Source organism: Bos taurus, chromosome 5 (assembly GCF_002263795.3).
Source record: "Bos taurus isolate L1 Dominette 01449 registration number 42190680 breed Hereford chromosome 5, ARS-UCD2.0, whole genome shotgun sequence".
Taxonomy (NCBI): Eukaryota; Metazoa; Chordata; class Mammalia; order Artiodactyla; family Bovidae; genus Bos; species Bos taurus.
In genome coordinates, this window is record NC_037332.1 from 67,931,502 (window position 1) to 67,956,947 (window position 25,446).

The 25,446-nt window shown below is 40.0% G+C and overlaps 1 protein-coding gene across 1 annotated transcript in view; it reads left to right on the plus strand.

Moving 5' to 3' along the window:
• Positions 1 to 25,446, plus strand: part of TXNRD1 (thioredoxin reductase 1) — a 63,037-nt gene that overhangs the window by 32,564 nt on the left and 5,027 nt on the right. Inside the window, exons 6-14 of the mRNA NM_174625.5 lie at positions 2,813 to 2,955; positions 3,343 to 3,458; positions 4,857 to 5,082; positions 6,736 to 6,828; positions 7,405 to 7,481; positions 8,930 to 9,086; positions 15,814 to 15,921; positions 19,110 to 19,205; positions 23,161 to 23,295. Of these exons, the coding sequence (NP_777050.1) occupies positions 2,813 to 2,955; positions 3,343 to 3,458; positions 4,857 to 5,082; positions 6,736 to 6,828; positions 7,405 to 7,481; positions 8,930 to 9,086; positions 15,814 to 15,921; positions 19,110 to 19,205; positions 23,161 to 23,295 (1,151 nt within the window). The remainder of the gene's footprint in view (positions 1 to 2,812; positions 2,956 to 3,342; positions 3,459 to 4,856; positions 5,083 to 6,735; positions 6,829 to 7,404; positions 7,482 to 8,929; positions 9,087 to 15,813; positions 15,922 to 19,109; positions 19,206 to 23,160; positions 23,296 to 25,446) is intronic.

Sequence of the window (25,446 nt, forward strand, 5' to 3'; positions counted from 1 at the left end):
TGAGACTGAAACTCAGTTCTCAGAATGAAATGCAAGACCAGGACCATAGGAGCAGCTAGAGTGTCTTGATGCTAAATCCCAAAGTAGTGGGCTGCAGCTTTTTTCGTTTCTTCTGCCTGAGCATAACCACACTAGAGATTGGTGCCTGCCTACTGTACCCGAGGATGAAGGGACTTAGGTAGAGAAAAGGGGTTTGAGGAGTTTGGATATCACATGGGGCCTAACGTTACAAAGTTTGTCCCTAACGATAGAATTAGTGTTGAATTAGGTCTAATCATGGAATTTCTGTCATTGAAGTAATTTTTTTGTACAGGTACTTAATCCCAACTGTGTCTTCTTTTCGAATATGGTATCTCTTGTAAGATTGGCAGAGCAGAATCCACTTAGTACTTCTACCACTGTAAAATTTCAGAGTGAATTCTGCCTTTAATCTTGTTCCTCCCTGGGCGTGTTATTAGCATGCTGTGCTGGACAGCTCCTACTTGTAAGGAACCAAGGTAGAAGATAGCGTCACAGGACATCCCTGTGTCAGTCAGTTCAGTCTCTCAGACATGTCCAACTATTTGAGACCCCATGGATTGCAGCACGTCAGGCTTCTCTGTCCATCACCAACTCCCGGAGCTTGCTCAGACTCATGGCCATCGAGTTGGCGAGGCCACCCAACCATCTCATCCTCTGTCATCCCCTTCTCCTCCTGCCTTCAGTCTTTCCCAGTATCAGGGTCTTTTCCAAGGAGTTAGTTCTTTGCATCAGGTGGCCAAAGTATTGGAGTTTCAGCTTCAGCATCAGTCCTTCCAATGAATATTCAGGATTGATTTCCTTTAGGATTGACTGGTTGGATCTCCTTGCAGTTCAAGGGACACTCAAGAGTCTTCTCCAACACCACAGTTCAAAAGCATCAATTCTTTGGTGCTCAGCTTTCTTTATAGTCCAACTCTCACATCCATACATGACTCCTGGAAAAACCACAGCTTTGACTAGACGGACCTTTGTTGGCAAAGTAATGTCTCTGCTTTTTAATATGCTATCTAGGGTGGGCATGGCTTTTCTTCCAAGGAGCAAGCGTCTTTTAATTTCATGGCTGCAGTCACCATCTGCAGTGATTTAGGAGCCCCCAAAAATAAAGTCTGACACTGTTTCCACTGTTTCCCCATCTATTTGCCATGAAGTGATGGGACCAGATGCCATGATCTTAGTTTTCTGAATGTCGAGCTTTAAGCCAACTTTTTCACTCTCCTCTTTCACTTTCATTAAGAGGCTCTTTAGTTCTTCTTTGCTTTCTGCCATAAGGGTTGTATCATCTGCATATCTGAGGTTATTGATATTTCTCCTGGCAATCTTGATTCCTAGTTGCATCAGAGTGACAACCAAAACCACTACCAATAAAACCACCACTGATAAAACCACATCTGGGATTTGCTTAAAATATTTTAGTTAAAAAGAAGACGTGTTATGTAATGAGATTGGTTAAATGTTGGTAATTGTTAAATATGGATGATTGGCACATGGGAGTGAGTTAATACTATTCTCTTCCATTCCTGTGGGGAAACAGTGAGTCCTGTCTCATATTTCCATGGTGGTGGATGGACATCAGACAGACAGGCTGGTCGAGGCTCTCTGTAACATCTGCTGGGCCCTAGCACCTGGTCCCCCTGGCCTCATGACCACAGTGGCCTCCAGAGTTCCCCCACCCCAGCTGAACTCACATCTGAAGGTTTGCTCCAGTTTTTCCAGACATTTTTTGGTTCTATGAATTGAATCCCTATAATCTGTTCTCTGGGAGGCCACAAACCAGTTTTTGTGCTGTCGTTCCCACTTCCAGAGGCCGGCTGCTGGTACCCATAGAATTGATTGTAGTACTTCTTGCCTGAACCAAGCTACTTAACCCTGACTCTAGGACTCAGACTGCTCATTTCTGTGTTAGAGGCTTTCAATTTGTGTTGATTCTCTTCTTCCTCCTTCCAAACCACAGCTTGCCCAGAACCTGCCTTCTTCTACCACCAGAGTGGATTTTACCTGTGTCCTATTTTTTCAGTCATTGTTGAAATTGTTAATGAATGAATGACAGGATTTGTTTTTGTCCATTGAAATTCAGTATTAGTGCCTTTGCTCAAAGAATTAATTTTATGATAGAATTTAAGAATCTTCCTCTTTGATGAGACAGGAGGTTTGGGAGATAATGAAGCAGACTGTTAAACTTCTGTCTGGACCAGGGATCGGCACACCTCTGTAAAGGGCCACATAGTAAATATTTTAGGTTTTGTGGGCCTTGTGGCCTGTGTCAGAGCTGCTCAGCTATGGAAGTAAATAATCGTGGCTGGATTTTAGTAAAGCTTCATGTATAGAGGGGGTGGTGGCTGAGTTTCACTGCTGGGGCCTTAATTTGCCAGCCTCTGGTCCAGACACTGTTTCCAGCTTATTAGTACTCCAAACCTGGCTACATCAGAGTCCCTTGGAGATGGATATACATTCCAAATGCTAGGTCTTTTACTTACGCACCCCACTGACTCAGCAGTCAGTGTTCATAGTCCAAGGTAAAATTCCTGTTTGTTTCTAGATAAAGAAGAAGAAAGAAAAAAAAAAAAAAAGAAGAAGAAGAAGAAGAAAGTTTGGGTATAGTTATTTTAGTCTTAAAAATTTCCAGGATTTTTATACTAATTAATTGTTTGGTAGTTTTCTAAAGGGAGAAGATACTTGAAAAGGTTGTTTATGTGCTTGAAATGAAGGTCTTGCTGTTTCAAACCAGTTCCTGGGAACTGGTACTTGTCAGGCGGTTGAGAAGCTGAGCATGGTGTCTGTCTTTCTCGTGCAGTTAAACATGACTGGGAGCGAATGACAGAGGCGGTCCAGAACCACATTGGTTCTCTCAACTGGGGCTACCGCGTGGCTCTGCGGGAGAAAAAGGTCACCTATGAGAACGCATACGGAGAGTTTGTGGGGCCTCATAGGATTAAGGTAAGCGTGTGACTGCCTAAGAAGGGTTTTTTTGGTTTTGTATCTTTAAGCTTTTGTTGGGGGAGAAAAAGTGAAGGTGATTATCCTAATAAAGACATTAGTCACCCAGACCATCCAGTTGGGTGATTTTGTGGTCACTTCTTAGGGGCTTTCTCTTGTGGTGTAGTGAAGAATAAGAGGACTGGGTTTGGGGCCAGATTAGCAGGATTTGAATCTTGGCTCTATGTCTGCTTCCTAGCATTGTGCCCTTGAGCAACCTCTCACTGCATTAGCAAATTGTTAGGAAGATCAAATTGGTCACTGTAGTTAACAGCCTTTTGAATTACAATGTTGACAATTCTAAAGGATAATAAATTATTAAAAATTGATATATTGGTTCCTTTGTAGGCAACAAATAACAAAGGCAAAGAGAAGATTTACTCAGCAGAGAGATTTCTCATTGCCACTGGTGAAAGGCCGCGTTATTTGGGTATCCCCGGTGACAAAGAATACTGTATCAGCAGGTAAGGACAAATTGGGGGAGAAAAGAGGATTTCTGCTTTTTCTGTTTTCTTCAAATCTTTTTAATCCTTTTCCTAGAACTTAAGTTTTTCACGACACTTTTGCCCAAAGGAACAGGGAATTAGGGAAAAGAGGAAAAAACTTTAAACCAGAGAACATTAAAAAAATTCAGGATTATAAACATTGGTCATTTTATCACCCAGAGTTAATATCTCTACTCATATGTAGGTTATGCTTGCAATATTTATATTTGAAATTTATATGTATGTGAGTATGTCTTATAAATGTATACTATGTAAAACCCAGATGAATATTTACAGATACTTTGGAAAATAATTGATACATATGTCTGTACTTTTTTTTTTTTCCTTGAAAAATTAGGATTACATTTCCTTGCAAAATGTAGATACTATACAACTTAGAGGATAACAGGCCATTTAGGTTTCTCAACCCTAGTTTTTCCTTACTCTTTGCCATTTGAATGGGTGCAGCGTCAATGCAGAGGGACCCTCTGAAATCAGTGAGTCAGGCAAGGTTTTGCTGTGCGGCTTATTTTTGCCCATCAAGTGGAAATACTGGTGACATTATTGTTCAGTAGTTTTGAATTATGATGTTATTAAGGTAGATTGTTGATAAATATGTCTCCTTGGATGCTCTTTTCCCAGGAGTTTCTTATTTTCTGATCATGTTATTACTATTTATTTTTAGGCTTTTTTCCTTTGTAATATGAGTTTATCCTGTGAACCTTTGCCCGGGATAGCTCAGTTGGCATCTCTCGTTTTCACTGTCTTAGATGAACTCCCTTGTCATATTTTTAAAAATTCGTCTACCAATAATACTTTTAGGATCTCTTATGTCTGGTGTCCTCCTCACTCTGCTAGAAGATTTTGTCAGGCTTTACTTTGAATGGTTTTTATATTACAAAACCCACACGTTGACAGCTTTTCTCCACCTCTCTCCCCACCGTTGGTGATTGGTGTGGTGGTTGAGGAAAAGTAACACAGGTTTTCCACCTCAGAGAGAGCTGGAGTGGTGGGTCGAGGGTGGGGTTTGGGTTTGCACATGTGCGATTTTAAACACATAAGTGGAGAATTACTCCAAATAGTACAAAATAAGCTTGTTTGGGAGTTGGACTAGTGTCAGAGTTGCTATGGTTTGCTGTGCTCACCCATGTAAGCTCGAGCTGCTCCCACAGCAGTTGAGTGGTGAGAAAGGAGAGTGTCTGAGACCTTATAAAAATTCCTCAAATATTATGTGTGTAGCTAATCAGGATGGTTTTAGTCCTAAAAATGTCTTGTTCTTAAGAAAGTAAAAATACCTACTTTAATTTGGGTCATTATACACATATGGACATTTTTCTGTTCTTTTCTTCCTTTAAAAGAAAACTTTTTTTTTTCCAGTGATGATCTTTTCTCTCTACCTTATTGCCCGGGTAAGACCCTGGTGGTTGGAGCATCCTATGTTGCTTTGGAATGTGCTGGATTTCTTGCTGGTATTGGTTTAGACGTCACTGTTATGGTACGATCCATTCTCCTAAGAGGATTTGACCAGGACATGGCCAACAAAATTGGTGAACATATGCAAGAACATGGTATCAAGTTCATAAGACAGTTTGTACCAATAAAAGTAAGTGGGGTTGCCTGGAGGTTTGTTGATTCTATACTCAGATTAAAAGGTGAGAGAGTTGGGGTGGGTGAGGGAAGAAGCCTCCTTTCAGCATTATGAACCATTGGGGATATTGTCATTCCTCAATTGTGTGATTTAGGTATATATACTATTTCTACCTAAATAGGTCCTACCACCTAAATAGCTTTGTTCTTATTTGCAGATTAATGATTTCCTTCCCCTTTCAACTTTACCATCTTTTATTCTCTTCTGTTGAAATGCTTTGCTTTATGTGTTCCATTATTTTATTATCTTTGACCTGTTATATTAATACTTGCTTTTTTCCTACATACCAGTGATTTAAATAAGAGTTTAAGACTAGACTGATTTTTTTTCTTTCAAAGACGTTTCACCTTAGTATACAGTATAGTCCACAGATGTACTGTATTATTCTTGCTTCCCTGGAAATGATTATCGAATTTTGTTATGTCGGCTGGCCTTGTTTTGCTTATTTAATCTTCTTTTCGGTTCTTTTGAAAGTGCTGAATAATATGCCAAATTCGGTACTTGTTAACCACAAATGTTCTGATACACAAGAGTGACAGAATCGATCACTTGACATATCTCTAACAGGTTCCTGTAGGGCAAGTAAGGATGAGCTGATATTGTTTAAATTAAGGAGTTTTATTGTAATATTGTTTAAGGAATTTTAGCTGTTATTTTAAAAATTGCTTAATGGGCTAGTAACTTGGGGTTTTTTTGTGGGAGCATGAATCTCTTGATGCTGGTAAATAACAGTATAAGTGTGGGGATTAGAAAGACCCGAGTTCAAATCCTGTTCTGCCAGTTTCTTGGCATGTGACTCTGGGAGAATGACTGCCCCAAGCCTCACTTTCTTTTGTGAAATGATAATTGATAACATCCATCTCACGGTTCTCATGAGAATTCTACTAGCATTAGGACTGTGATTAGAAGAAACAGCTGTGTATATATGCTGTACTGATAAAAAGTAGCATCTTCCTTTCTAATCTCTGAACATTTTGGATGTCGTGGGCCCTTTGGGAACATGGTGGACTGTCCCTACTGAAATAAGCCTGTGTCTGTGTACATAACATTCTGCTCAGTTTACCAGGGTGATTTAAAGATTGTGGGCTTTCCTGGTGGCTCAGACAGTAAAGAATCTTCCTGCAAGGCAAGAGACCCAGGTTCAATCCCTGGGTCAGGAAGATCCCCTGGAGAAGAGAATGTCTTTCCACTCCAGTATTCTTGCCTGGAGAATTCCATGGACAGGGAAGCCTAGTAGCTACAGTCCATGGGGTCGCAGAGAGTTGGACATGACTAAGCAACTAATTTAAAAATTTTTTTCTCAGAGATTGTAGTGTGCTTTCTCTGGCTTTTTTCTTTGCTGATTTGTCTCTGAATTTTATTCTATTTGAGAATTATTTGAAGGAAAGCCCCTCTAACAAACAGTAAGCAATGAGAAAGAAGGGAATAAATAAAAGAATCTCATGTCATCCTAAAGATGTTGATGTGAGGGAGATGGGACATAAAAGACCTTACAAGCAGATGTTGTATTTTAACTTTGGGTTAACCAGATAGGAGAGGACATAATTATCCACCTTGATATTGACATGTGTCTTTATTGTGGAGTAAAACCTTGTATTGCTTTCATAGGTTGAACAAATTGAAGCAGGGACACCAGGCCGACTGAGAGTGATAGCTAAGTCCACCGATAGTGACCAAACCATCGAAGGAGAGTATAATACGGTAAGGAATGGACCTTGGTCATACTTCATTAGAAAGCAAATCACATGCTTATGCTGTATTTGCTGGGTTGCTGTTTCTAAACTGCTGGTTCTGTTCCTATTCTAAGACACCTTTATTACTTACGATATTAAAATTTGTTTTGGTACAGGGATGGATTTAAATTTTTTCTACTGTAACTTAAATATTATTTATCAAATGGTTATTGAAAAGTATTAGCGTGTTAAAATGAGCTAGAATTTCTCCGTCTCATGTTCTTGTATTTCCCCAGCCCACCACTTAAAAAAAAACAAACTTCAGTGGTAGGCTATGCTTTGTCTCTATACTTGGCTAAATTTACTAAGGAATTGTTAATTCCCTTTTTCTTAAGAAATGTGTACAGCTTCTTACTATATCATGTTTAGAAGATTTAATTTAAATGATTTTGATTTGTTTAAACTCTTGGCATTGTTTTCTTAATAGAATATTTCTTTCCAGGTCTGGAACATGAATCAGATTGGCTTAATGGAAAAAAATCTGATGAAATAACTCATGTACAGCCTTTTTATTAACAGTCACTATATATTAATGATTTTTCAGGTATTGCTGGCAATAGGAAGAGATGCTTGCACGAGAAAAATTGGCTTAGAAAACGTGGGGGTAAAGATAAATGAAAAGTAAGAAAAGAATTTTTATTATGTTTCATTAAATACTATTTCAGTGATTTATAAGGTTCCTTAGTAGTGAAGTTTTAGGTGTTTGCTTGGTTTCTCTTTCGTTTGGCCATGCAGCACGTGGGATCTTAATTCCCTGACCAGGGATGGAACCCTGGCTCCCTGAAGTGGAAGCATGGCGTCTTAACCACTGGACCGCCAGAGAAGTCCTTGGAGTTTTAGATTTTTAAAGTTAGTTTTTACCACAGTTGGAGCATTCCCTTTTTAAGCTTAGAGGACTCTTCATTCAGTGCTTATCACCGTCTTTCCTGTTTGTCTCCCCCCGCCTCCTTTTTCGAAATCTAAATGAAAGATGCACTGGCTTTAATTTTGTTTCTTTAATGTGTATATGTACAGTAAAAGATCCAACTCCTCACTGAATTGCAGTTACATGCTTTAAAAGCTTCATTGAATATGCAGATTTGAACCAGGTTTAAAGCTACCAAGTCTTAGAATCACTAGAGTGGTCACTACGTTTCTAGTGACAGCTGCAAATAGGAAAACTTTGCTGTTTTATTAGCTAAAATCCTTTGCACTGTACCACTGCTCTGGATAATTGAGACTCTGTTTTCTGCTTCTGGAAGGGGCATGGGATATTTTCCCAGTATCACCTTTCCTACATCCATTTGAAAACAAGTGCTGTGAAAGGCTAGGTGCCTTGGAAATTGAAAATAGAGAGTCCCCACTGCCGCCCCCTACCTCCCTTCCTTCTTACAGGAGGAACATTTATTCAGAAGAGATTTCTTAATCTTAATATGAGGATTTTTGTTTTATTCTTTTCCCCCTTGGGTTGGAGAGACAAGGGAGTTAAGGAGGTCTGATAAGATTTAGCGGACCAAGTGTTCCACCGTCTTGAAAACCTACTTGCCTGTGTGCACCGGGACCAAGGTTTAGATTTTATTTAATATTAATAGCTCACACTTATTCTGTACTTACCAGGGTCCATGGACTGCTGTGTAAATGTTTTGTACACATTTCTCATTCAGTTCTCACAACCCCTTTAGGTAGATGATGATATTTTTTTCTTCTGTTATTCCCATTATCATCATCCCCATTTATAGGTGGGAAAATGAGGTTTAGAGATGTTAAATAGCCTCCCAAGATCACAGAGGTAATAACTAACAGACCTAGTTACTGCAGTTCAGAATCCTCCTTTGTTCTTAACCACTGTGTTCTACTTTTCCCATTCCACGGTTTCTTAATAATTTTCTTATTCCTTTGATTTTCAAAATAGCTAGAATGTCTAAGCTTTTGGCTCCTCTGAGCTTTGTTGTTGTTGTTTTGGTAATACATTAGAACATCACCCTCAGCCAGACTCCCAATTTTGGGTTTCTTTGGGAGAAAGGGGATTTTGTTGGACTTATTAATTAACAGTGGTAATGGATAGTGCTTTTAACTGAATGAATTTGCAGGACTGGAAAAATACCTGTCACAGAGGAAGAGCAAACCAACGTGCCTTACATCTATGCCATCGGTGATATATTGGAAGGGAAGCTGGAGCTCACCCCCGTGGCCATCCAGGCAGGAAGGCTGCTGGCTCAGAGGCTGTATGGTGGCTCCACTGTTAAGGTAAGTGCTGGGGCTGTCAACACTGAGATGCTATTCGCAGTGGTCCTCCTGGTGCTCTGGGTAAGCTGCTGGTGAAGTTTTCCAGGTCTTGAATAATTTAGTTATTTTGATGATGGCATTCCCATATGTGCTTTAGTAACTATTCTAGGCAAGACATTGTTATGACCTCTCTACCTTTGTGATTTATTATGGACATTGTCACTCTCAGAATCAAACGAGGAGTAAAATGAGCTTGATTAAATCACGTTTCAGCCCTGTTAGGTTCTGTAAATTCCTAATAATTGCATCTTACATCCATTCATTATTACCAATTGGTGTATAATGTTCTAAATCTGTTTATGGCACCTGACTAGGCTATAAAAGGATTTGAGAATGTAAGTAAATAATATCAGTCTTCAGAGCTGTTTGAAGTGATATTCAGGCTTTATTCCCCCATCCTTTATAAAAATAGATCTCCTGCTCTTGGAATGTTGAATGTGTTATATGAATGTTCTAAAGTGATTTTAAAAGTCAGTGGAGGAAATTAAAACTCTTATTTGTATCTTATGAGACTAGATGTCAAGAAAAGAATAAATATGCTCAATTAATTTTTTAAGACATTCTTCAAAGAACAGTTTTAACTTCACAGCAAAATCGAGAGGAAGTTTGGTGGCTCAGCGGTAAAGAATCTTTCTGCAATATAGGAGACGTGGGCTCAGTTCCTGGGTTGAGAAGGTCTTCTGGAGAAGGAAATGGCAACCCAACTCCAGTATTCTTGCCTGGAGAATCCCATGCACAGAGGAGCCTGGTGGGCTGCAGTCTATGGGGTGGGAAGAGTTGGACACAACTGAGTAACTCAACCACCACCACCATATAGATTTTCTATATATCCCCGGCCCCTAATTATTATCAATGTTCCCTTCCTAATTATTTTTTTAAAAGGATTCTGGAAATTATTTTTTAAAAAAGGATGGTAAAGAATTTAGTCACTCTCCATTTTCCTTGTGCATAAATCATCATAGGTTGATTTAGTTAGGTTATAGCAATGGAGCCTCAAAAATACTGCTAATAAAATTTGTGACAAGCATTTTGAATGTATATGGGGTTAGTTTGGATTGTAGTATAATAAATCTTAATATTTTGAGATTAACAGGATTGAAAAGAGTTTTTAATACAAGGTTGTCTGATCATGTAGGGAATAGTAGTTGGTTCATAGTCCATGAGGTCGCAAAGAGTCGGACACAACCGAGCGACTTCACTTTCACTTTTCACTTTCATGCATTGGAGAAGGAAATGGCAACCCACTCCAGTGTTCTTGTCTGGAGAATCCCAGGGACGGGGGAGCCTTGTGGGCTGCCGTCTATGGAGTCGCACAGAGTCGGACATGACTGGAGCAACTTAGCAGCAGCAGCATATTACTATTTGGAATAAACTTAACTGCCTCTTTAAATGAATTATGTCTTTTATACTTTTGGAGTTTTTGAGTTTATGGTAAATCAAGAAAAGGTAATTCAGAAATATAATGAGGTGCATTTAATTTCTTTTTTTGGACCTTTTTATCTTTTTGATTTCCTAAAGTGAAAAGGAAAAAAATTTTATACCAATAATAATCAGAGGGAAAATATGCAAAAAATTGCTAGTAAATAAATGTGGAATTACTGTAGCACCAATTTTCTTAAAAATCCAGTGAATCCACCTACTTTGGACATAAACTTCTTTGTGTGAGCAGAGTACTATATTCTAGCATCTCCCAGGTAGAGCAGATTCTTTCTTAAAGTGCTTTCAGCTTTTATCAGCATCTCTTTTTTTCTTGTCCCTTTTTCATGCCCTGTTTTTTAGTCTAACTAATAGGACAAGTACTTTACTGAACAGGAAAATAAACAAGTGTTGCTAAGTCCCTGAGTTTGAAATCTTGTCAGTCTGTCAAGGATAGTAAACAAAACTGCAATACTAATAGATACCTAGGTTAATTGTATTTGGGGAAATTACACATTGTTTTAAAAACTGTGTAATCCTTTTAATTTTGTCCCATGTGCATTAATATATCATTCCCATATATCTGAGAACATTAATGGATCCACATCCACCTGCCTTCCTTCTGCAGGAGCAGCTAGCTGTCTGTTGAAAACTTCAGCTTAACATAAACACCTGCCTAAATTAAATCTGTTGTGGGATTTTAAGAGAACCCAAATTGAATAATGGGTGTTTGTGTCTTCCTCCAAAATTGATAACATGTATTCATTGCCCTATAAGAGTGTTTGGAGAAAAGAGGACAGAGAGCAGCTGTGTTTGTCCATGCCTGGCACTGTGCTCAATGCCGTGTACGCACGCACCTCATTCCACTACAGAGCAGCTATAGAGACTGATGACACGTTACAGGGAATTAGGTAACTGTCCAAGGTCACAATGCTTGGAGGCAGCCAAGGCAAAAATCTAGTCCATATCTGATTTGTAGGTACTGCTGTGTTAACCGTGAAAATGCATCTCGTAAAGACACCTGAAATGGTAAAGAATCTACCTGCAGTACGGGAAACCAGGGTTCGATCCCTGGGTTGGGAAGATTCCCTGAAGAAGGGAATGGCAACCCACTGTTGTATTCTTGCCTGGAGAAGTCTATAGACAGAGGATCCTGGCAGGCTACAGTCCATGGGGTCGTAAAGAGTTGGACACGACTAAGCAACTAATGGAGAAGGCAATGGCACCCCACTCCAGTACTTTTGCCTGGAAGGTCCCGTGGACAGAGGAGCCTGGTAGGCTGCAGTCCATGGGGTCGCTAGAGTCGAACACGACTGAGCGACTTCACTTTCACTTTTCACTTTCATGCATTGGAGAAAGAAATGGCAACCCACTCCAGTGTCCTTGCCTGGAGAATCCCAGGGACGTGGAAGCCTGGTGGGCTGCCGTCTATGTGGTCACACAGAGTTGGACATGACTGACGCGACTTAGCAGCAGCAGCAGCAGCAGCAAGCAACTAACACAAAGACATGAGGAAGATTTGGGAAGTATCGATTATAAAAGGTGATGAGGGTAGAAAAGATGTCTCAAGACTCTAAAGACTACCACTTGTAGTAGTTTAGTACAAGAGGTGCTTGTACTAAATGAAGTGGAAAGTATATTGAAAAAATTTAAATGAATCTTTTTAACAGTAGATTAAAGTCATTTTCAAAGCTGCTAAACATATTTGCCCTTAAATATTCTCTTATTTTTGGGAACATGAGGAAGGAGAAAAATATTTTTATCATTTCAAAAACAGAGAACAGATCATAAAGGTGAGTCAACCTGTAGGTGATGGACATTCTAGTAAGCTCTTTAAAAAGCCAGATGATAAGACACATGTACCAGCTTTAAAAGATTGTAATGGGAACTTATTTGAAAAGACCCTGATGCTGGGAAAGATTGGAGGCGGGAGGAGAAGGGGACGACAGAGGATGAGATGGTTGGGTGGCATCACCGACTCAATGGACATGGGTTTGGGTAGACTCCAGGAGTTGGTTATGGACAGGGAGGCCCAAAGAATTGGACACGGCTGAGCAACTGAACTGAACTGAATGGGCACTCCAGCTGTTTTCTCCAAGGAGCAATAGATTTCTTGGATTTTAGAATTGCTCAAACACTTGAAATAATTTTATTATTACTTAAAATGTTGCTTTGTAAGCTCAGTTTTACAGTAAATATAAAAATATTTTTTGTCAGAACTGTAGAGAAACCACAGTACACATCTCTGCAATTTGAGGATGGAGTGTGTTCTGAAAGTTTATTAGCTTGATTAGTCAAATAGAAGTATTGAGAAAAAGGACTACATTTCTCAGGTTAGGCCACAATAGTCAGTTAAGCCAACTGGAAACAGTTTTGGGACCAAGGAGAAAAAATATCTTTAATTTGGATCCAGGTTTCCATCTGATACATTATTTTCTGCCATCATTTAATTTAATGCACATCTGCTTAAGGTGAATTCCTTGTGGGGTTTTTGGTTCGTGTTTTAGTTTATTATGTCTTCACTTTATACTTTTTGGAAGATATTTTTGCTGAATAGAGAATTCCAGACTTACAGTGTTTATTTAAGTATTTTAATAATTTGCCCATTGTCTTCTGGTTGCATAGGAGAATATGCTATCATTTTTATCTTTGCTCCTCTTAAGATTTTCCCTTTCACTTTTTCTTAGCAATTTGATTATTGCATGCTTTGCCATGCTTTTCTTTATAATTCTGCTTATGGTATATCAAGATTTGGAGATATATCTGTTCATAGTTTTTATCAAATTTGGAATTTTTTTTAGCTATTCAGTTAAGTTTTTGCTTTCCTCCTCTTTTGTCCCCTCTCCAAGCCTCAAATTAATGACTGGTGATTCACTTGCTATTATCCCATGGGTCTCTGATGCTCTGTTTATGTTTTTCCCCCTGTTTCTGTGCTTTTCTCAGAGAGCCTATTGCAATGTCTTCAAGTCCACTGATCTTTTCTTTTGTAGTCTTGGGATGTAAATCCCATTCTGTGTAATTTGCACTTCAAATAGTTTCATCTCTACAAGTTACATTTTCCTTTTCTGTCCTCAGCAGACTGCATTTTTATCTACCTTCTTGAGCCTACAGAACACGTTTCTAATAGCTCTTTTAATGTCCTATGCTAATCGCATCATCTCTTTCGCAGTGTCTATTTCTATTGATTAGTTTTATTCTTGATATTAGTTTGGAAGGATAAAGACTTTGTGCCGTTTACACTGTTGGGTGCTGGGTTTTGTTGCATTCCTTTATATAGTGTTGGAGTTTGTTTTGGTGGCCCGTTAAGTTACACAGGAGTCCGTTTATCCTTGTGTAACCTGCTTTTCAGCTTTTTTTGGGTGTGTCAACAGTAATGTTTCATTTAGGCCTAATTTAGTTCTACTCAATGGAGGCCCTTCCAAGGAGTCTGTCCCATTCCTCCTACTGTGAACTCTTTCCCTACTCGGGCTTGTAAGAGTAGGTCATTTTGGGGCTCACTGCTTGCCAGTGGCTCCTTCCTCACCCTGATTGCTTTCCTCTGGCATTGATTTACAGATCAGTGCTCAGCCCAAATCTCAGGAGGCCCTCTCTGCCGATCTCACTTTCTCTTTATGCAGCCTCACCCACTTTGCTGTTCTTCCCTGCAGCTTCCGGCCATGTTGGCATCTCTGAACCGGGATCTCTGTCACTGTAACTCAGAAAGACCACTCTGCAGTCTGTTCCCTCTCCTTACCAAGCCCTAGAAAGTGCTCTGGGCAGGAAACTCGCCTCATTTGTTGCCCTTCTTGTTTCCTATCCCAACAGCAGCCGTGGTGCTGCGCTGCCCATGGTCCAGTGTCTAAGAAGTGTTTCATATTTGTCTGTTTTTTTTTTTTTTTTTTTTAAGTTGTTTAAAGCAGGAAGTAAACCTGGTCCATGTAAGCAGAAGTCTGTCTTTACTTTTAAATCAGAATTCCAAGGATTTGTATTAGAGGAAAAAAAGACTATATATTGCTAATTCTAGAGGGAGGCACATTTTAAAGATTCCACCCTACTGTGTTAGAGAGTGAGAATTGTATTGTTCATATTTTAAGTTCAGAATGACTTAACCTCTTTGTCCAGATGTGACTGGGTAGGTTTTTACCAACTGGCATTTGCAAATGTATTTGGCATCTCCGTAATTGTGTTTTTCATAATTCACATCAGCATATTAAAGCCTCTGAGAAATCTGATGGTTGAGAAACCTATTTGCTTAATACAGCATTTTACAAACTTGTTCGACTTCAGAACCCTTTTGTCATCTATGACTATTAAAGTATGCTTTGGAAATACTGTCATAGTCATGAACTTTTTTTTTTTTTTTTGAATAATTTTGTTTATTTATTTATTTTTGACTGTGCTGGGTTTTTGTTACTCCACAGGCTTCTCTCTAGGTGTAGCCAGTGGGGGCTACTCTCTAGTTGGCTATGTGCAGGCTTCTCATTGTGGTGGCTTCTCTTGGGCAGCACCGCTCTAGGGCATAAGGGCTCTGGTAGTCACGGCTCCCAGGCTCTAGAGTACAGGCTCAGTAGATGCGATGCATAGGCTTAGTTGCTCGGTGGCACGTGCAGTCTTCCCGGATCAGGGGTCAAACCTGTGTCTCTTGCATTGGTAGGCAGATTCTTTACCACTGAGCCACCAGGGAAAAGCCCATCATGAACTTCTTTTGTTCCTTGGTCTTCGTTACCATGTTAATGGCTGCATAAGAGTGCATTGAGAATATGTACTATAGAACCACTTTCTTACTTGAATTTTAAAGCCACTCTGATATTTCCACTATTGATGAGAACTGCGACATTGCTCAGTTAATTTACATAGCTTTTTCTGTATATTAAATTATTATCATAGATTTCTAAAAGTGAGGTTATTGGGCCAAAAACTAAAATGTTTTTATGGCTCTTGATTTGTATTACCTAATTGATTTTCCAGTAAAGTCTGTTAACTTCTGCATTAGTAATAGACTTACAACATTGGGTGCATGAGGATTGTTTTTGCTTTATTTAACGGAGAGAAAGCATGTGCTTATCAACATGAGTTGATAGCTGGATGAGAAGCCGAATGAGCCTCTTATTCATGACTAGTCTTGACAGAATGTAAACCTCTGCTGAAATATTATCACATCAGTTAATGGTTCTCAGTACAGTAGGCTTTTATTAGTCTACTTTTCTCTCCTCATTTTGAAGTTTTTTGAAGTATATGTTCTTTTGAGTTATAATCTCTCCCATCATAACTCCCTTCCTCTGTTTTGAAACAGTGTGACTATGAAAACGTTCCAACGACTGTTTTCACTCCTTTGGAATATGGGTCTTGTGGTCTTTCTGAGGAGAAAGCTGTGGAGAAATTTGGGGAAGAAAATGTTGAGGTAAGTTTTACTCTTCACTACTTAGTACTCTTTTTTCCAAAATTTAAAATAATTTCTACCATAAAGAGAAGCTGAAAAATAGTACAAAGAACTTTTGTATACCCATTTTCCAGATTCATGTATTAGTAACATTTTGCCCATTTGTTTTATCCTCTTCATAGTCTCTTTATCTCCGTGCATCTGTGTGTATTTCTTTTTCCTGAACCATTTAAGAGTAAGTTGAATGCCCCTTTACCCCTAAATGCTTTAATACTATGAACAAGGACATTTTCCTATCTAAACACATGGTGGTTACTACTTTTTAGACAGTTTACTGTTGATATAATATTGTTATCTGACCTACCTTCCATTCATCAGTTGATCCAGTAATTCTTGGTTCTGTTTTTCAAAACCACTTTTACTGGTTTCTTTTTATTATTGATATGGTTAAAAAATACAGGGAAAAACTAAAAAGTACCTACATTTCTACTGTTCTATTAGCTTTTTTTTCTACCATTACCCTTTAATTTATAGCTAATGTTGCCAGTCACTTTTTATCCTATATATAGTCAAGGAAGGGATTCCCTCATAGCTCAGTTGGTAAAGAATCTGCCTGCAGTACAGAAGACCCAGGTTCAATTCCTAGGCCAGGAAGATCCCCTGGAGAAGGAAATGGCAACCCACTCCAGTATTCTTGCCTGGGAAATCCCATGAATGAGGAGCCTGGTGGGCTAGTTTATGGGGTCACTAGAGTCAGGCACGACTTAGCTACTAAACCACCACCAATGTCAAGGAAACTGCACCTGAAGTAAACTACTTTTATATACACAAATAATGCCACACAAAGGGTCTGCTGTTTAAATCATTTGGGGAAAAAAGATTGCAGTAAAACCTTAAAGACCAGATTTGTGAATCAGAGTACATTTTGTAATATGAAAGTCTATTTTAAATTTCTCAACAACTTCTTTTATTCTATATTTTAGTAATAGCATGTAATATTGATCTATCAGTAACACATTATTAGCATTTTTTTCTGGTTATAAGAATAGTATACCCTCATAGGAAATTTTCAAAATATTAAAAAAGGAAATTTTAATTCATGAAAAGATAACTGCTATTAATATTTTTGCATATTCTAGTCTAAGTATCTATTTTATATATGTATAATTTTGTGTTGGTATACATAGCTTAATTTTTAAAGTGTGATTAAGTTACATGCAATTTTCTGTTGTACTTGACAATTAGTGTTAGATCACAAGCATTTCCCTCTAAAAGCACCATTTTAAAAAATTGCTTTGGCAATATTTCCTTTCAAGGGTGCTACTTATAGTAATTTTTTAAGCCATTTTATTAGATTAATTTCTCACTATTATGAATAGAATGATGAACATCTTTGTTACTCATTGTCTCTATCGCTGATTATTTTCTGAGTATATATTGCTATCAAAATATAACTTAAATTTTAAGATTCTTAATAGTCTATTTTTTCAGATAATTTTTTGTATTTGTTTGATTAGAATTTGCATTTTTCATTATAAAGGCAAGGCGTTTGAGTTGAAGAAATCTTGAAAAATACAAAGGAAATAGGAAACAATCCCTCATAGACTTATGTTGATAACACAGCTGTTGTTAGTAGTTTTTAAAATCATTTTTTCCCCTGTGTAATTGTCGTGATACTATGATACTATACATTCAGTTTTGTAACCCACATTTATCAAAAAATTTATCATATTACAAGGTAAAAGAATGTTATATAATGTTTAGATAATCAGTGTGTTTTTAAAATATCCTACCAACATTGTATGTTTTGAAACGAGGCTAGCAGTTGAAGGAGAAAAAATCCCATTAGTCATCCAAGACTTAAATTTATGAAATGTCAGTAAGGATGTCTGTGTCCTTTCATCTGCCATCTCTCCCTCCTTCCTTCCCTCCTTCGATACTTTTGGTGGATAATTTCAGAGAAGGAGATGTCTTTGGAAATATTAAGTAAGAGAACTAGATAATTGCTATAATTGTTCCTGGCACCATACTTGTTTCTTGCCCAAAGTTGTCATTCTTTTGAGGTAACAAGATAGCATTGGTTTCTTTTTTTTTAATGCAAGACGGAAAGTAATTACATGGCTTCTATCTCTCATTTGCTTGAACTTTGTTGTTGTTACATAAGGTTGATTCATTGGAGGCTGAAGTATAATTAAGGGATGAGATTCTGGCAAAAGAGTTGTCAACTATGAGTTTAAAGTTATTTACCTTCTGACCAGGTTCTTATATGTTCCATGAATTTTTTTGTTTAATAAAAGTCTAATTATTAAATATTAAAGAACATCCACTGTCTTCACACCACAACTAGTGTTTGACAGACATACTTCTTGATCAGATCAGATCAGATCAGTCGCTCAGTCGTGTCTGACTCTTTGCAACCCCATGAATCACAGCACGCCAGGCCTCCCTGTCTGTCACTAACTCCTGGAGTTCACTCAGACTCACATCCATCGAGTCAGTGATGCCATCCAGCCATCTCATCCTCTGTCATCCCCTTCTCCTCTTGCCCCCAATCCCTCTCAGCATCAGAGTCTTTTCCAATGAGTCAACGCTTTGCATGAGGTGGCCAAAGTACTGGAGTTTCAGCTTTAGCATCATTCTTTCCAAAGAAATCCCAGGGCTGATCTCCTTCAGAATGGACTGGTTGGATCTCCTTGCAGTCCAAGGGACTCTCAAGAGTCTTCTCCAACACCACAGTTCAAAAGCATCAATTCTTCAGCACTCAGCCTTCTTCACAGTCCAACTCTCACATCCATACATGACCACAGGAAAAACCATAGCCTTGACTAGACGAACCTTTGTTGGCAAAGTAATGTCTCTGCTTTTGAATATGCTATCTAGGTTGGTCATAACTTTCCTTCCAAGGAATAAGCGTCTTTTAATTTCATGGCTGCAGTCACCATCTGTAGTGATTTTGGAGCCCAGAAAAATAAAGTCTGACACTGTTTCCACTGTTTCCCCATCTATTTCCCATGAAGTGATGGGACCGGATGCCATGATCTTCGTTTTCTGAATGTTGAGCTTTAAGCCAACTTTTTCACTCTCCACTTTCACTTTCATCAAGAGGCTTTTTAGTTCCTCTTCCCTTTCTGCCATAAGGGTGGTGTCATCTGCATATCTGAGGTTACACCTTGATACGATGGGTCTAAATTGTGCTTCTGTCTTCCTAGGTTTACCATAGTTACTTTTGGCCATTGGAATGGACGATTCCATCAAGGGATAACAACAAATGTTACGCAAAAGTAGTCTGCAATATCAAAGACAATGTAAGTGCTATTCATATTTACTCCTTTCTACTGATTTCATTTTATTTTTACTATGCAGCTCTGTTTTGACCACATGATACACATATTGCATTCTTTTCGTATTTCACCTGTGAGTCTCCCCAGGTGTGTGGACGTTACTAGGGTGAGGCCCATGATGACACGGCCTGACTCCCCTCTGCTTGAATGTGTTGTGGGCAGGCAGTCAGAACCAATGAAGCCATTGACTATCTAAAAATAATGACAGAACAAGAAAGGAGTAACCCAAGTTCGTATGCTAAGCAGCCAGCACTAGTGAGAAAGCTGGAATGGGGGAACTCTTAATTGGGTTCTGATTTAAGATTTCATTGCTTGCTGCTTTGTGTAACAACTAGTAACAAAGACCTAAGGATAAACCCCCTGACCTCACAGGCTTTGTTTCCATACCTACAAAGTGATGAAGTCATTGGTTTTCAGACTTTCTGACTACTGCCCCTGTTTTCTGTATCGTCACCCGGGACAAGTGTGTGTCTGTGCACATGCTCTGTACGTGTTCCGTGTGTGTGATGAGAACTCAGGATTTACTCTCTTAACAACTTTCGTATCAAACTAGCACCAGTGTTAGTTACATTTATCCTGCTATACATTACACCGCTGGGGCTTCCCAGGTGGCTCAGTGGTAAAGAATCTGTCTGCCATTGCAGATGTGAGTTTGATCCCTGGGTCAGGAAGATCCCCTGGAGAAAGAAATGGTAACCCACTCCAGTATTCTTGCCTGGGAAATCCCATGGATGGAGGAGCCTGGTGGGCTGTACAGTCCACGGAGTGGCAAGAGTTGGACACAACTGAGCACACGTGCACACACATTATACCCGGAGTGCTTATTTAGTCTTATAATTGGAATTTTGTACCTTTCGACTAGCTTGATCCATTTCTCCCTTCCCGCATCCCCTACCTCCGGTAACCAGAAATCTGATCTCTTTTGCAAAGTATTAATGACTCTCACAGCACTGTGTTAGTTCCTGGTATAGAACATAAAGGTTTGGTTATTTGATATTTTATACATTTCAAATGATCACCACGATAACTCTAGTCTGACTGTATTCCCCACACTGTACATGACTGTCTGGTGACTTACTTATTTTGTAACTGGAAGTCTGTACCTCTTGGTCTCTCTTACCTTTGTGGGTTGAATCTTAACGAGAATTGGTATATTTTTAACTTAGTTGAGATCTTAGTTTTCAAAAAGTATCCCCAATAAAAATTTAAACAACTAAAAGAATCCATATGTTAATAGCCTAATGAATTCATTTTTTTCATTTTGGGATTTGAGTATAATTAAGTGGTGTATTTGGAGAAGGCAATGGCACCCCACTCCAGTCAGTACTCACTCTTGCCTGGAAAATCCCATGGACGGAGGAGCCTGGAAAGCTGCAGTCCATGGGGTCGCTGAGAGTCGGACATGACTGAACGACTTCACTTTCACTTTTCACTTTCATGCATTGGAGAAGGAAATGGCAACCCACTCCAGTGTTCTTGCCTAGAGAATCCCAGGGACGGGGGAGCCTGGTGGGCTGCTGTCTACGGGGTCGCACAGAGTCGGACAGGAAATGATGTATTGTTTAGTAACTACTGCTTTACACAGTAGCACAGTTGCAGATTGCTTTTTTGCAGAGCGCAGGGTTCTAGGAAAACCTGGATTCACTACAAAAAAGGTCATCAATAGATGCATTTAATAAACAGACATACTAGGATTACCTCTAGCAAGCTATACAGAATTGACATAGAGAACAGTTTTATGTAGACTTTTGTCTGTTTAGATGTAATTTTAATAAAGTTATTTGTATGAGAATGCATTAGATACCGTGCTGCTACAGACAAAAGAGAATGTCACGTGTTCCTGCTGGCAGTCTGGTGTCTAGTAGGGGATACTTGATTTGCATACAGCAGTCAGTGAAACCTCAAAAGTTTCCTTTATATCAAGCAAATCTATTTTAACTGTACCCAGTTCTTTTTTTTTTCTTTTACTGCTGTGTCATTTGTTCAAATGGCATTTTTTTATATAATATGAAAAATAACTTAAACTACCAGTGAAAACTCATTTTAATTAAAATAACTGAGGATGGTATTGTCGGATGGTATTGCTGTCAATTATTTTCATAAAAAAGACAGTATTACAAGAGATGAATACTTGTCATTGCTCTTTTGTCATAAGCCATCCTATATAAAAGCTTGCTTCTGGTTTTTGACCATCCCTGGGGCAGGCTGTATTCATTTTGAGTTTGGTTACTTCACAGTGACTGAATGTGCTTGGTTTTAAATAGTACTTGCTTGCTAGGCTTTTATTCTTTTTGTATGCTATACTTTTTATACACAGTGTATTTGAAATTTGCAGAAAGGAATAGGGCAAGTACCTACTGCACACTCTGACTATTAACATGTTGGTGTATTTGCCCAGAGCTTCTCTTACGAGAGACAGACATTTGTGTCATAGAGGCAGTTTATAACACATAGGTGCCCAGTCATGTCCTACTCTTTGTGACCCCATGGACTATAGCCCACCAGGCTCCTCTGTCCATGGAATTTTTCAGGCAAGAATATTGGAATGGGTTGCCATTTCCTCCTCCAGGGGAGCTTCCCCACTCAGGGATCAAACGCTGATCTCCTGCCTTGGCAGGCAGATTCTTTACCCATGAGCCACCGGGGAAGCTCACAGTTTATAATAGGCTATATTTACTTATTGAACATGTAAAATGTGTCTGCCATTACTTAATGGTCTACATGTACTAACTTATTTAAGCCTTGTATAATCCTGTGAAGTACTGTGCTATTGTTATCCCCATTTTATAGACAAGGAAGCTGAAGTGTGGAAGTTAATTGTGCTAGGAGCTGGAATTCAGTCCAAGGCAACTAGAATCCATGCTGTTAACTTCTAGCCCAGTAGTCTTTCACATTCCTTCTTGGTCCTCCACCCCCATTCCTTCCCTGCCCCAGAGACCACACTCTCCTCACGTTGGGCTGTCTCACTGTTCATACTTTTGTATATTTGCTGCCTATTATGTCCTGTAAACATCATACATCGTGGTTTAAAGAAAGGTGGTATCCTCAGCTAAATAGAAGCCTGTACCTTTTCCTTTTTAATCTCACCTTTTGAGATCTATCCATATTATTGCATTTAAGTCTTGTGCTTTGTTTACCAATTGCACAATCCCTGATTGCTAAAATGAATAAAGGAAGAGTCTAACATGAAGTGGATTACATACAGAAGGCCCTTCCTGACTGTTTTCAGGGAGCCATTGAACATCAGATAAGGCTCTGCGCCTCACTGCCTGAGCTGCCTCGTCTGTTACAAGAGGGTTGGATTGGGTGGGCCAGCCCAGAGCTCGGAAAGTCTGCACAGTAGAATGCAACAGGTTTCCCTGCTCTTGGCAGGGGTAGCCTGAGTTAGGATTTAGCATTTATCCAAAATTATTCCCACACAGGTATTTCAGAATTGCCAAATATTTTTCTCTTGCTTTCAAAAATGTTTTCACATTGGAAGGCTCTCAGATTCTTCTGTCTACTCCCAAAACTTCAGTTTAAATGGTTTTTTAATTTGAATGGCTGCTATTAAATGTTTCAGCTCCCACAGTTTACCTGGAGCTTTGAGACAACCGGATAGAGATGAGGGCACCACTGAACAGCCCTTTGAGAACACTTTCCAGAACATTTTGGTGCTTACGGGGTTGCACACATTTTTGCTTTTCCAAAGTGTTTTTTCTCATCACCAGTGGCTGGTTCTTTCTCTTCCTTCTTGCTTAATGTGACCACAGTTCTGTATTAGCCCGTGTTGCAGTACCTTCAACCTACACAGCTTTCAGCAGCAAGCATCAGTATTTCTGAATGTTTTTTTTTTTTTTTTAGATTAGACTGGAAAAAATATTCCAGGCTGTTAAGGAGGGAAAATTCTACATAATTGTATCACTTTTTTGTATCTTAGGAACGTGTTGTGGGCTTCCACGTACTGGGTCCAAATGCTGGAGAAGTGACCCAGGGCTTCGCAGCGGCGCTCAAATGTGGGCTGACCAAAGACCAGCTGGACAGCACCATCGGAATCCACCCCGTTTGCGCAGAGGTGCGTCTCCACACTTTCTTTTTTATTATTATTTTTTCTCCACACTTTCAATTAAGGCTAGATGGTGCCTGTCCATGTGTGTCGGTCATGTCTGACTCTTTGTGACCCCCATGGGCTGTAGCCCACCAGGCTTCTCTGACAATGGGATCCTCCAGGCAAGAATACTGGAGTGGGTTACCATTTCCTACTCTAGGGGATCTTCCTGATCCAGGGATCGAACCCGAGCCTCTTGTGTCTCCTACATTGGCAGGTGGATTCTTTACCACTGCACCACCTGGAAAGCCCACTAGATAGTACTGTCGTGGCGGATATGCTTTAAATTGTTTATCATGTGTCATAAATTATTTTCATGGCAATCAGCTGATGATGACATTCAAAAAGAGCATCAATCCTAGTTATCCCTGAGCTACCTGGAGGCTAATGATGTTGTCTCCCTCGTTAGCTTTCGGTGTCAAAGGATGAGAAAGTGAAGCTTGTGAAAGAAAGAGCAAGCCAATGACAGGAGAACTGATTTCCCAGTGGGGCCTCTGGGTGTCGTGTTTCTCCACACCTGTCAGTGCTCATCCGCGAGCCACTTACTTACCGTGCTACCACTAGGTAGGGCTTGTAGACCAGGCATGCGTCTACGCTGGAGAGCCCGGAGGCCGGGGGAGTTACGTGTCGAGAGGCTCAGGAACGGAGCTGAGCAGCGCAGCCTGGAAGGGTGTTCTCGTTTCCTTTGGCTCTGTCTTTTCCCTGAGTGTCTTCCTCTGTACTGTGCCCCTGTTTAGTGACCAGGTCATTACTCACAGAAACCTTTGTGTATGTTGTTTGGTTGTGGGTTTTATTTGTTGTTGTTTTGTTTTTGAAAACTTGTTTTTGTGAAGTAAAACTGAATTTCAAAAATGATACATAAAAATTGAAAAGAGAATAGATTTTTAAAAGCTCTTGAAGATTGTGCAGTGTATCTTTTATTCAGTGTCATGACTAAGACTGTCTAGGGAAGGAGAGGAGCCAGTCAGTGTCATTCTTTTTCAAAAATAGTATGTTAGTTTCTTGGGGCTGACATAACACACTACTGCAACTTAGGCGTTGAGAAACAACAGGAATGTCTGCTCTACGAATGCTGGAGGCCAGAGTCAGAAAGCAGGGCCATGCTCCGTCCAGGGCCTCTGGAGACGAGGCCTTCCTTGCCTTTACAGCCTCTGCCTCTGGCTTCATGTGGCCTCACCTGCTGCGTGTCTGGGTCCACATTTCCCTCCTACTGTAAGGTCATAGATTAGGGCCCCGCTGATCCAGCATGGTTTTGTTTTCACTCGGTTACATCTGCAAAGACCCTGTTTCCAACCAGAGTCACAATGTTCACGGGCACTGGGCCTAGGACTTGAGCTTCTCTTTCTGGAGGACTTTATTCAACCCACGACGGTGGGTATGGTTAAAAGTCTAGGATACTTTAAAACAACAGTCATCTTCAACCGGGATAAAGACATCCCTTCCCAACTTGGTTATGCGAGTGTCTAGTTTTTTAATCTGAATTTGATTCTCAACAGACTGGTTAAAAGGCTGACATGAGCGTGGTGGCTCCTGCTGCCTCCCTTGGTCGTGTCGTGTCGTGTTGTGACATGACCCAGTGGCAGCACACGGCACTGTCTGCGGGCTTTCTGCCAGCTGGGCAGAGAGGTGCAGTGGAGAAGACAGGCGTCCCCATGAAGTCCAGGCCCGCAGAGAGGTCAGCCAGAGGCCTGTCCCCGCGGTGCACCTGGCATGCTGGAAACCCTCCTGAAGCATTTGCCTCTGTGCATCTCCATTCGTTGTTTCTTTTATAACTTTGAAGCTCAGAGGTGAACATTCACTCTGTTCATAGGGCTTTTCTCTTTGTCTTGTTTCCACGGTGGCAACTGATTAATGAGATTAAAAAACTGGCTGCCGTTGTCTCCCTCTGAGTGCATTTGTTGTGCAGCTGTGTGCCTAGCTCCGTGCTGGGTGCTGGGGAGCAGCAGGGGTTTGAGTCAGAGCAGCGAGGTGGGTGAGGGAAGGGCCGGGCACACATCTGGGTGGTGGGTCCCAGGCTCAGGACAAGTGCACAGTGGCGTTTGGGGCAGGAGGGTTGGGGGGCAGTTCTCACACAAGAGGAGAAGAATGCATTTGTGTCAGCCAGTCCAAGGGAGCACC